At 40.0% G+C, this 12,578-nt stretch overlaps 1 protein-coding gene across 2 annotated transcripts in view; it reads left to right on the forward strand.

Annotated features, from left to right (window-relative positions):
- LOC100767421 (ankyrin and armadillo repeat-containing protein) overlaps positions 1-12,578 on the forward strand; it is a 62,261-nt gene that overhangs the window by 8,495 nt on the left and 41,188 nt on the right. For both annotated transcript variants that reach the window (XM_027396829.2, XM_027396830.2), the window contains exons 3-5: positions 542-705; positions 6,355-6,458; positions 10,522-10,702. In XM_027396829.2, coding sequence (XP_027252630.1) covers positions 542-705; positions 6,355-6,458; positions 10,522-10,702 — 449 coding nt within the window. The remainder of the gene's footprint in view (positions 1-541; positions 706-6,354; positions 6,459-10,521; positions 10,703-12,578) is intronic.

Raw genomic sequence — 12,578 nt, forward strand, 5'->3', positions numbered from 1 at the left:
TGACATGTTTATACAGTAGAACCACAAGAATGCTCCAAATGAATAAAAATATATTTTATTGCCAGGCAGTGATGGTACATACCTTTAATCCCAGCACTCGAGAGACAGAAGCAGTCAAAGCTCTATGAGTTTGAGGCCAGCCTGATCAACATAGTGAGTTTCAGGACAGACAGGGCTACACAGAGAAACTGTCTCAAAAAACCATACATTTGCATATATACATATATATTTTGAAACATGGCTCAATGAAAAGTAAAAGAGGGCTGGAACGATAGCTCAGTGACTGATCACTTGTGTATGTAAGACTCTAAATTCATACTCTCTGGTACCACAAATAAGTGTGTGTGTGTGTGTGTGTGTGTGTGTGTGTGTGTGTGTGTGTGTGGTGAGAAAGAGAATAAATATGTCCATAGTCAGTAATTGCCAAATTCTAATTTCATTAGATTTTTCACTTTGTTTACATGAATGATAATCAGATATCTAATATAATCATCTATGTGTTGTCCACATTTTAAATGAAAATTTCTTTTTATTTCTGGAGATGACAAAGTCAAGACAGAGAGAGAGCTGCCTCCATTTATTTATGGACGAGATTTTAAATGCCAGAATTTTGACTACAAAGAACATCAATATTTCCATGTTCATGGAGGAATTGAATTTGATATCAGCACAAGTCCAGTTGAGAGTGCTTTGGATGAATTTCAGGTTTTTGAATTATTATTGTATCTGAGATGTTTTGTTGTTTGAGCTGTTTTTGTAAGTTTTCACTGAGAAAGAGCTGCTGTTGGTACAGGCTCTGCACAAGTCTCTAGACAATCATTCTACAGTTCACTAGCTTTTCTCACTCATTATTGAAACAAACATAAATTAAGTGCACCTGCTTCCAGGCATCCGTGCTGGAGAATAAGCTGAAACCAGATATAGTTACTTTCATCACGGAATTTACAGATTTCAAATGAGCAATCTTTGTCCTTAGATAGTTAATTAAAGTATACAACAGAAATTCATGAACACACAGCTGATCATGGTGGCATACACATGAAATGCCAACTGGAGCAGGAGGATTATGAGTTCAAAGCCAACCGACCACACATCATAGAGAGACTTCATTAAAAAAATAGAAATAAAGAAGGAAGGAAGAAAAAAGAAAAAAACCAAACAAATAAATCCTTGAGCACTTATGCTAATCCACCCATGTTTCTCAAAGACTATGACAAGAAAAAAGACAGTCTTGAGTTTGAGGAGTGAGTACCCCAGGAACCTGGTGACATCACATGCATTTGTTTGTCTTGTCTACATTATATATTATCATGCTTATTATATATTTTGGTTTTTAATTTTGTTATTTGTTCTCAAACTAAGAATTGGATACACATGGTTATTACAAAATTTCTCTGAGGCTTTATTTTTTCATTTGCATACATTCAATTTCATATAAAGGACCTTATAATTATTAAGTTTGTTAAAAGGTTTTTTTAACCTGTGTTTTCTAATTTAAATTAGTAACAAGCTTGTTTTACATGTCAATCCCAGTTCCCTCTCCCTCACTTGCTCCCCTGCTCCCCATCCCATCCCCTTTCTGCTCCCCAGGGAGGGTGAGGCCTTCTATAGGGGATCTTCAAAGTCTGTCATATCATTTGGGGCAGGGCCTAGGTCATCCCCCGTGTGTCTAGGCTATGAGAATATACCTCTATGTGGAATGGGCTCCCAAAGGCCATTCGAGTAGTAGGGATAAATACTGATCCACTACCAGAGGCCCCATAGATTCTCAAGGCCTCCGCACTGACACCCATAGGGTCTGGATTAGTCCTATGCTGTGTTACGATAAATATTTCTGCCAAAAGCTGCCTGAGCCCCACCACCACGTGTGTGCTTTATGCCAGCCACCCACCCGAGTTAGGCCCAAAGGAATACACAGAGAGACTTGTATTAGTTACAAAGCTGCTTGGCCAATGACTAGGATTCTCATTTGTTAGCTCAGTCTCAATTACCATGCATCTATATATTTTATGGGACTTATCTTATCGGACGCCTTATTGGTGTCCCTCCTTGCTGGTGAATCACATCGTGCCGCTGGAGCAGGAGCCGAGGGGAAAAGAGAGAGGGTCCTTCCTGTTTCTCTTTCGCTTAAATATGAGTCTCCTTGCTATGTCACTTCCTGCCTGGATCAGCACTTCTCTACTACATTTCCCAGAATCCTCTTTGACTCCTAGTTCTGTCTAACTTGCTGTCTCATTGGCCAAACAGTATTTTATTCAATAATCAATAAGATAAACATACACAGTAGTACATTCCCCATCAATGCTGGTTTCCCAACTATCAGTCTGGGATCCATGAGCTCCCCCTTGTTCAGGTCAGCTGTTTATGTGGGTTTCACCAGCCTGGTCTTGACCCCTTTGCTCATCACTCCTCCCTCTCTGAAACTGGATTCCAGGGGTTAGGTTCAGTGTTTAGCTGTGGGTGTCTGTTTCTGCTTCCATCAGCTACTGGATGAAGGCTCTAGGATGGCATATAAGGTAATCATCAATCTCATTATTGGGGAAGGGCATTTAAGGTAGCCTTTCCACTATTTCTTAGATTGTTAGTTGGTGTCATCCTTGTAGATCTCTGGACATTTCCCTACTGCCAGATTTCTCTTTAAACCTATAATGGCTCCCTCTATTATGGGATCTCTTATCTTGCTCTCCTCTATTCTTCCTTGGACTCAACCTTCCTGCTCCCTTAAGTCCTCCTCTCCCCTCCTCTTCTCTCTTTCTCTTTCTCCTAGCTCCCTCTCTCCTTCCCCATGCTCCCAATTTGCTCAGGAGATCTTGTTCCTTAACCCTTCTCTGGGGTACCATGTATGTCTCTCTTGTTTCCTAGCTACTCTGGTGATGTGGATTGTGAGCTGGTAAACCTTTGCTCTATGTCTAGAATCCATATATGAGTGAGTATATACCATGTTTGTTTTTTGTGACTTTATTACCTCACTCAGGATGGTTTCTTCCAGTTCCATCCATTTGCCTGCAAATTTCAAGATTCCATTGTTTTCTTTCTCCATTGAGTAGTACTCCATTGTGCAAATGTACCACATTTTCTCTATCCATTCTTCAGTTGAGGAACATCTAGGTTGCTTCCAGGTTCTGGCTATAACAGAGTTGAACATCCTTGTTGTATGAATGTGATTCTTTTGGGTATCTGTCTAAGAGTGGAATTGCTGGATCTTGTGGTAGACTGATTCCCATTTTCCAGAGGAATCAACATTTACCAAGGTAATTGTAGCCTCATAAAAAGAGTTTGTCAATGACTCTTCTGGTTCTATTGTGTGGAACAGTTTGAGGAGTACTGGTATTATCTCTTCTTTGAATTTCTGGTAGAATTCTGCACTGAAACCATCTGGCCCTGGGCTTTTTTTGGTTGGGAGACTTTTGATGACTGCTTCTATTTCATTAGGAGTTATAGGTCTATTTAAATTGCTTATCTGCTCTTGATTTAATTTTGGTAAGTGATATCTATCCAGGAAATTGTCCATTTCCTTTAAATTTTCAAATTTTGTGAAGTACAGGTTTTCAAAGTATGACCTGATGATTCTCTGGAGTTCTTCAGTGTCCGTTGTTATGTCCTCCCTTTCATTTCTGATTTTGTTAATTAGCTTGCTCTCTCTCTCTCTCTCTCTCACACACACACACACACACACACACACACACACACCCACACACACACACACCCCCACACCCACACACAATCTCTCTCTCTCTCTCTCTCTCTCTCTCTCTCTCTCTCTCTCTCTCTCTCTTTCTCTCTGTATTTTGGTTAGTTTGGATAAAGATTTTTCTAACTTATTAATTTTCTCAAATAACCAACTCTTTATTTCATTGATTCTTTGTATTGTTTTCTTTGTTTCTGCTTTATTGATTTCAGCCCTCAATGTGATATTTCCTGGCGTCTAATCCTCTGGGGTAAGTTTGCTTCTTTTTGTTCTCAAGCTTTCAGTTGTGCTGTTAATTCTCTAGTGTGACTAGTCTCTAGTTTCTTCATGTGGGCACTTAATGCTATGAACTTTCCTCTTAGCACTGCTTTCAGAGTGTCCCCATAAGTTTGGGTATGTTGTGTATTCATTCTCATTAAATTCAAGGAAGTCTTTAATTTCTTTTTTTATTTCTTCCTTGACCCAGGAATGGTGCAGTTGCACATTGTTCAATTTCCATGAGTTTGCAGAGTTTCTGCAATTTGTGTTGTTGTTGAATTCTAACTTTAAACCATGGTGATCTGGTAGGATACAGGGGGTTATTCCAATTTTATTTTTATCTGTTGAGGTTTGCTATGTTGCCAAGGATGTGGTTGATTTTAGAGACGGTTCCATGTGGTGCTGAGAAGAAGGTATATTCTTTTGTTTTTGGATGGAATGTTCTATAGATGTCTGCTAATTATAATTGGGTCATAACTTCTGTTAGTTCCCTTGTTTCTTTGTTAAGTTTCTGTCTGGTGGTCCTGTCTAGTGGTGAGAGCAGGGTGTTGAAGTCTCCTACTATAAGTTTGTGAGGTTTTATGTGTGATTTGAGCTTTAGTAATATTTCTTTTTGAATGTGGGTGCCTTCATATTTGGGGTGTAGATGTTCAGAATTGAGACTTCATCTTGATGGACTTTTCTTGTGATCAATATGAAATGACCTTCTTCATCTCTTTTGATTGATTTTTGTTTGAAATCTAATTTGTTAAATATTAGGATTGCTACGCCAGCTTGTTTCTTGGATCCATTTGATTGGAAAATCTTTTCCCAACACTTTACTCTGAGGTAACATCTGTCTTTGACAATGAGATGTGTTTCTTGTATGCAGCAGAAGGATGGATTCTGTCTTCATATCCATTCTGTTAGCCTGTGTCTTTTTATAGGCAAGTTAAGACCATTGACATTGAGGGATATTAATGACCATTGATTGTTAATACTTGTTTGTTTTCGGTTTGTTGTTGGTGGTGGTATTGTGCGTGGATTCCCCCCCCCCCATTTTTTCTTTTGGTGTTTGGTACTGTAGGATTATCTATTACCTATGTTTTTGTGAGTGTAGCTATCTTCCTTGGGTAGAGTTTTCCTTCCAGTATTTTCTGTAGGGCTGGAATTGTGAATATGTATTGTTTAAGTCATGTTTTGTCATGGAATATCTTGTTTTTTTCTCCATCTATAGTGATTGGAAGCTTTGCTAAGTATAGTAGTTTGGGCTGGCATCCCATGTTTCTTTAGCATTTGTAGGACATCTACACTTTAGCACTGGCTTTCAGAGTTTCCATAGAGAAGTTGGGTATAATTCTGATAGATCTGCTTTTATATGTTACTTGGCCTTTTTCCTTTGCTGCTCTTAATATTTTTCTTTATTCTGTAAGTTTGACGTTTGGATTATTATGTGGCAAGGGGACTTTCTTGTGGTCCAGTCTATTTGGTGTTCTGTAAGCTTCTTGTATTTTCATAGGCATATCTTTCTTTAGGTTGGGAAAGTTTTCTTCTAGGATTTTGTTGAATATGTTTTCTGTACCCTTGAGCTGTATTTCTTTGCCTTCTTCTATACCTATTATTCTTAGGTTTGGCCTTTTCACAGTGTCCTATATTTCCTGGATATTTTGTGTTAGGGATTTGTTGGACTTGAGATTTTCTGTGGTCATTGACTGTATTTCTTCTAGTGAATCTTCAACAGCTGAGATTGTGTGTTCCATCTCTTGTATTCTATTGGTTATGCTTACATCTGTAGTTCCTGATTGTTTACCCAGCTTTTCTATTTCCAGCATTCCCTCAGGTTGTGTTTTCTTTATTGTCTCTATTTCAGTTTTCATGTCTTGAACTGTTTGAATTGTTTCCTTCATCTGTTTGATTGTTTTTTCTTGGCTTCCCTTGCTTCCTCAAGAGATGTGTTAATTTCTTGCATTTTTTGGTTTGTTTTTTCTTCCATTTCTTTAAGGGATTTTCTCATGTCCTCTTTGAGGGCCTCTATTATTTTCATGAAGTTGTTTTTAAGGTCATTCTTTTCTGCTTCATCTGCTTTGGGATGTTCAGGTCTTGCTGGTGTAGAGTCCCTGGACTCTGGTGGCGTCGTATTGGTCTTTCTGTTGTTGAATGTTTTTATATTGTCATCTTCCCACCCCTTCTTCCAGTGGGTGCAAGTGGGGTCTCTTCCTCTGCTGGTGGGTAGGGGACTAAGGTTCTCTTTTAGTAGGTTCAAGCAGGTCCACTGCTCTGATGGGTCTCATGCTGGGTGCAGGTGTGTCTGAGACACTCTAGGCATGGGGCAGGCCCAAGAAGATCCAAGGAGGGGGGATGTCAGGAGTTTGGGCCCACACTCACCTCAAGCCTGTTTCAAAGTTTTTAATATGTGATTTGTATTTTAGAATAATATAGGAAAAATACGGGAGTGTGCTGCTAATACCTTTGCAGAAGATTCAGGATACAAAGAATTTTACTCAGTACCAGTCATGGAGTTTTATGGAAAGAGGTAAGGAGCTTTCCATTCATACCATCCACAGCTGAATGTTAGCAGAAAACACGAAAGTGTTGAAATGCAAAAGCTAGCTTAAAGTCATAGGATGGCGATCTTAGAACAGTGATGATCTTGTGGATAGCAGACTCAAAATGACACTAACTGCTTATTATCTCACTTACTTCAATAAATCTGGCAAATATCCTTATAGTTTAGAATTAATTCTTATAATGAGCCCAAATGTTAAATAGGGATGATGGTGGGAACCAACTTCTGAGAGGCAGCTTAAAGGACACGCTGTTTCATTGCCATAAGGAGCATATTAAAAGTTCCAAACTTTCTCTGCCAGACACTGCTATGCTTTCCATCTTCTGAAATGATACAGTTCTTCCAGTGTCGCTAGGGTCTTTCATGTACTGTGTTCTTGTATTTTACCATGAATACAAGTTTGGAAACATGGATGATAGAGCTCAGAGAAAATATTTGGATTAGAGGTGGAAAAAAAGCATGTTGGAAGGTGTGTTTGCCTATTTGTTCCTCTGGTGGCATGGCGGCAGCTGAGAACCAAGTCTGGGATTCTGGAGAATAGAAATTTCAAAACTGGAATAGGGAGAAACATGGGAGAGGCAGTAAATGAGATTGAGAGGTGATAACACACAAGGAAGAAAACCAGGTGACTTACAGAATAGCAGCCAAATGAGGTGTGTAAGAATGTGAATTAGTGAAAGCATCAGATATGACAGAAAGTAACACTCAAGTTAAGAATGAAGAGCTCCAAATGTTAACGAACTAAATATTGTAACTATGGTACTTACTTGATAACTGTCTTGTTATATATTTTACTATGTTAATGGTAAAACCCTTCTTTTTATTTAGACAGAAAAGAGGGGGAGGTCCTTCTGTGTAAATGTTTGTCTTATTGGTTGATAAATAAAGCATTGTTGACCAATAGGGAAGCAAGTTAGGCAGGACTAGGAGTCGAGAAACAAAAAAGAATGAAGAGCTCCTTCTAAAGTTGGCTATGATTTGGTAAGGGAATTTTAATGAGACTGTGATTATGGGAGGCTATTTGCAGCAAATTAAAGGGTAACGTGGGGGAAGTTAAGGCAATGGGAAGAGGTAAAAATAAAAATCACACATTCTGAAGATGCATGGGGATGAGGAGGTTACGAGAAATGAGGCAAAGGGAGTATGAAGACAAAGGATGGAATGTGATCAATCTTTCTATTGAGTACTGAGTATACTCATGTACTGTATGCATGAAGCCAAAGACCTAGTGACTGTGGTTCCTAAGGAGGAAAAGCATCGTGAAGATGCAGATGTTTGAGGACCTGTGTGAAGGTGCCTCTTCCTCATAGGCAGAGTCCATGGAAATGTCTTGTGCCTTAAATGGTTTGTTACCTCTCTGGAAGAGGATGGTCTTGCTCAAAGATCCAACACCTATTGAATAGACAGACAGTTCTTGCCAAGCTACATAATGTCCTGGAGACATCTGTGATTGAATTTGTATTCTCCAGTTTCTGTTAGGCTCTGGGACACCACTGATCCTGGAAGTGCAGGGAAATAGTAGGGAGAAGAGCTAGATTAATGAGAGGCTGTCCGTGGTGCAACAGTATGGTTGGTGTACACATCCTGCTCTTGCACTGTAAGAGATCCAACCCCTGCAATGTGATGTCATTATGTAACTGTTTCTCTGGTTCTTTACTGATGCACAGCATTTGGGAATCAGTGTTGGTGAGCCATAGGTAGGTAGATCTGATCTTTCAAGTTTTTGTGTCTGTAATTGGTTCTGGGAGATGGCTCAATGAGTAAAGTGCTTGTTCAACATACATGAGTCTGGGATCTGATCCCTAGCATCACACAGTGTGTCTGTGGCTCCAGTGCTAGGAGGTGGAGACTGAAGGACCCCAGGGGCTCACTGGCCACTTACACCAGCCAATTAGTGAGCTTTGTGTTCAATGAGAGACTCTGATTCAAAACATGGGGGGAAGAATCATGAAGGAAGATAACCTCTAGACACATTCACACATACATGCATGCATGCACACATACACGTGTATTTGCATACACACACCTTAATAAAAAAAAATACAAAATAAGCTTGCTTCTAGACCCAAACAGCAAGAAATAAAAGTTAAAAAACACAAATAAACAATTTGTATTTTCAAGGCTATCATATCAATTACTTGATAACCTTCATCCAGTGTAAAATCCAGTCTCTGCATAATTGTAATCAGAGTTCCATATGCTAATTGGCCAGTATTCTCAACTGCAATGAGAAATCTTTGGCTGCTTCTTTTCCTGCCAGACTCGCTTCTATCTCCTGCTGGGTGCTCAGCTTTGTAAAGGCAACTAGACAAACACCATCTTATTGATAACCACTGATTCTGGACGAGTGGCTGGTGTCCCCTCTCAGGCTGGCTCCTTGCCATGCCTGACAAATGTCATGTATCTCAGTTAGATTTGACACCAATCCAGTGAAAGGTGTTCCTTTCTCAGTTCATGTTTTCAAGGTAGCACTACCTTAAAACCCCAATAATTTCAAACTGCTTTGTTTAGACATTTTGCTTGTTTTTCTTCCCCCATAACATAGGGCGGCTGTATCAGTGCTGGACCAGAGGCTAATGTGAATGACTGAAAGCAGGGCATTTGAAAACCTCTTGCTTTCCTTGATTTTAAGAAATAGTTACTATATTGAGCTCATAGAGCTTTCCTGTCATTTTCTCTGATTTGCTTCCCAAGAGACACCCAGTCCTTTAAATTTACACTAGGTCCTATAGTCATATTGGGAAACATCTAGATCCTAGATTTATTTTAGGTTCAGAGTGAGTTTTCCCATCATACAAGAATAACAGCATGGGACTACAATCAGATACTCAGTGAATTGGAAGTCTATGAGAGTAGAAAAATTCATGACTCATAAAGATGATAATTATTGGAGCAAATAGATTGATTGTCCTAAAATACCCATTTTGGAGAAGAACTTACCAATATCATAATACTGTTGTAAATGTGGGGAAGTTTATCAGAAATCTTCTTAAAAAACGAGTGCCAGGGAAGTTCCTCGCCATAATACATAATTCAGGGACACATTTCCAGGCAGAAGAAGATAGAGGCAGGGAGCCTTAAAATGAGACTTTCCTAAAGCCCCTGTTGATAACTACCCTTAAGGTTTGACTAAGAGATGTAATATGTCAGCACACAGGAGTTGAATGAAGGTTGCAGCACGGGCCATCTGGGAGTTCTGTTCTTCAAATAGGCATCTCTCTGTGGCCAGTGCAAACCTTACTGGACAGCTGACCATGGACATCACAAAATTATCTCACCAGAGATGCTCTCGACTACAAACAAACAAATCTTTAGCAGCTATTACTCCTCAAGTTTCTACTGTAGTAGAGACAACGCCCATCCTCCTACCCCTCCCCTCTGGCTCTGGATATAATCCTAAGGGGACACCAAGACGAACCAAGTGCTTCTCTTAAGACTCTTCACTACTGGCAGAACAGTCACAATGCCTCCCCATAGGAAGCAGAAGCATTCCCCTATAAGAAGTCACTGGAGGGAACAGTCATTCAATATTTTGTCACTGCTCTACTCCAGAATGAGGGGGGCCCATGTTAGTTGCAAGTCTCAGGGTAGGCTTGGAGTTTCTTTCTCCTACTTGGGCAGTACAGCCAAGGGGACATTCCCTAAAACATCATTCCAGGTTGGGTTTAAGGCAAATTATCCTTCAGGAAAACAAATTATGGACACATAGATTAAAGCAGTAAGGAGGAAGGAAAATGGGTGTATGATAAACCTAGGACTCTTTCCCTAGAACCTGGGCTTCTAGTGACTTCTAAATAATGCTCCAATTCCTGTCATGGGACTACAGAACCAACCCAAGTGGTCAATAAAAGAGTAATTATCAGATAAGGTCAGCTGATAATGATATTAGTATTTTTACAATCAAGTATAGCTCAAAATACAGTTCTGTAGGTAATTATTATGGAATAAACGAGTTTTGATCTAGAATACAAATAAGTAGAAATTATTTCAAAACTATAAATACCCCACCCTTTTCCTTTGTTTTTTATAGCTACTATGTGATCTACTTTGAACTTGAAATTTTCTACCAGCAACTCCATAAGACTCAATGGTGGGGAGCCATAAATGAAATCGTGAACAATCTGAGAGTGAAAAGACTCCCATTGACTGAGGCTCAGTTACACGAGCAGTTTAAGAAAAAATTTGGTTTTAAAAAAGCTATGAAGTGCAAGGTATTTCATGGACTATCACATAATTTTGTGTAAGAAGGTTGCATATTATCATAAGTTCATGTCCCATATTCTATCCTAGGTGGCAGGTCTAGGATATGAGGTTCAAAAAAGACACTGAGATCAGTTGTTGGGAATATGGTGTAGCACACAAAATAAAAGACCCAGGGACAGATATTGGGGTTTAGTCTTCAAGCTGAAGATCAGAGAAGTAAAGCAGTCAAGCCGCTAGCTCTCACCTCTACCTCAGGCTGAAAGGGCTGATCTTGTCTCCACAAGCTCTCACCAAGCCTCAGAAGGCTGCCTGTCTTCAGTGTAGCTGAAGAATCAATGCCTTCCTATCCTCAAAGTAGCTGGAGAATTAATGCCAGCTCTGAGACCCTCTTCCTGTCTTAAATACCTCTCATGAGTCCTGGGATTAAAGGTGTGAGCTCTGTTATTCTTTTAGACTGATTCAATCTCGGGTAGCCCTGAGTGGCCTTGAACTAACTGAGATCTGTCTACCTCTTAATCCTGAGTCCTGGGATTAAAGGTGTGTGCTACCACCATCTAGCTTCTATAGCTAACTATAGTGTGGCTGCTCTGCTGTTTTGATCTCCAGTGGTTTTAGTAAATTATAAATAATATATCACCACAATATGGAGTTTACTAGAAGAGTTATTGGTGGCTATGGACAGACAGACACACTAGCATGGCAGAGTTCTGAGGAGCATTCAGGACCTAGCATCAGACAAACAGTATGATGCAAGGCTCCGACAAAAGGAAATCAGGGCCCAAAAGGCAGGAGTAAGTGTGTGTGTGTGTGTGTGTGTGTGTGTGTGTGTGTGTGTGTGTGAGAGAGAGAGAGAGAGAGAGAGAGAGAGAGAGAGAGAGAGAGAGAGAGAGAGAGAGAGAGAGAGAGAGAGAGAGAGCGCATGCACGCCCACGCACGCACGAGCATGAGCATGTGTATGTGTGTTATACCTTTCTGAGAATAGGATGATTTTATTGCACAAGCCTTGCAATCAAGCTGTCTGATGCCCAGGCAAAAGGCAGAGCAATGGGTTGAGAGCAAGACCTATCACCACCAACACTCACTTTTATGCACACTCATGTCCGCAGGAGAAAAGCTCTGGGACTTGGAGGCTTAGCCTGGAAATTGTCAGACAAGGTCTCAATAGGGCACCTTGTTTCCTGGAAGTGGAAGAGCTCCTGTGGCTGTTCTAACATTACATTCTTACACTAGGAATAAACTAATACATAAGTACTTCAATATAAAATAAAAATCCCACCTTTTATTAGCAGAATGTCTACATGGGTTCTAGATTATACATTCTTGGCCAAGTACAGAACAAACTGCAAAAAAACTGGACTATAGTTCATTTGGATGGCAAATAGTGGTTTCTAATGTTTAAGACACACTATACATAGGAAAACTCTGAAGTCTTACTTCTGTTGCTATCATTACTATTACACAGATGATAAATGGGAAATGTAGAGAATTAACATAAGTCATACAGTCAGTAAATGTCACCAGCTGGCTTCTTCTGGGAATGCAGAAACCAAGCTGATACCTGAATTATCTCTGTGTCTGTTTAACAAACATCACTTTAGCTTCTGGAACCCATTTGTTGGGCTCCTTAGCCACTGGAACTCATCTGTTGGTTTCCTTAGCCTCTGGATCACATCTGTTGGGCTCCTTAACTGCTGGAAGCCATCTGTTGGGCTCCTTAGCTGCTGGAAACCATCTGTTGGGCTCCTTAGCTGCTGGAAGCCATCTGTTGGGCTCTCTAACTTCAAAGGGGAGGCTGGCATGTACCTTCCATTTATCTGTTTAAAAATCCATACATTTAAAACTCTGATAACTAGTATAATTTAAAGTATTTATCAGAACATCTCA

This window comes from Cricetulus griseus, chromosome 2, assembly GCF_003668045.3.
Source record: "Cricetulus griseus strain 17A/GY chromosome 2, alternate assembly CriGri-PICRH-1.0, whole genome shotgun sequence".
Lineage (NCBI taxonomy): Eukaryota > Metazoa > Chordata > Mammalia > Rodentia > Cricetidae > Cricetulus > Cricetulus griseus.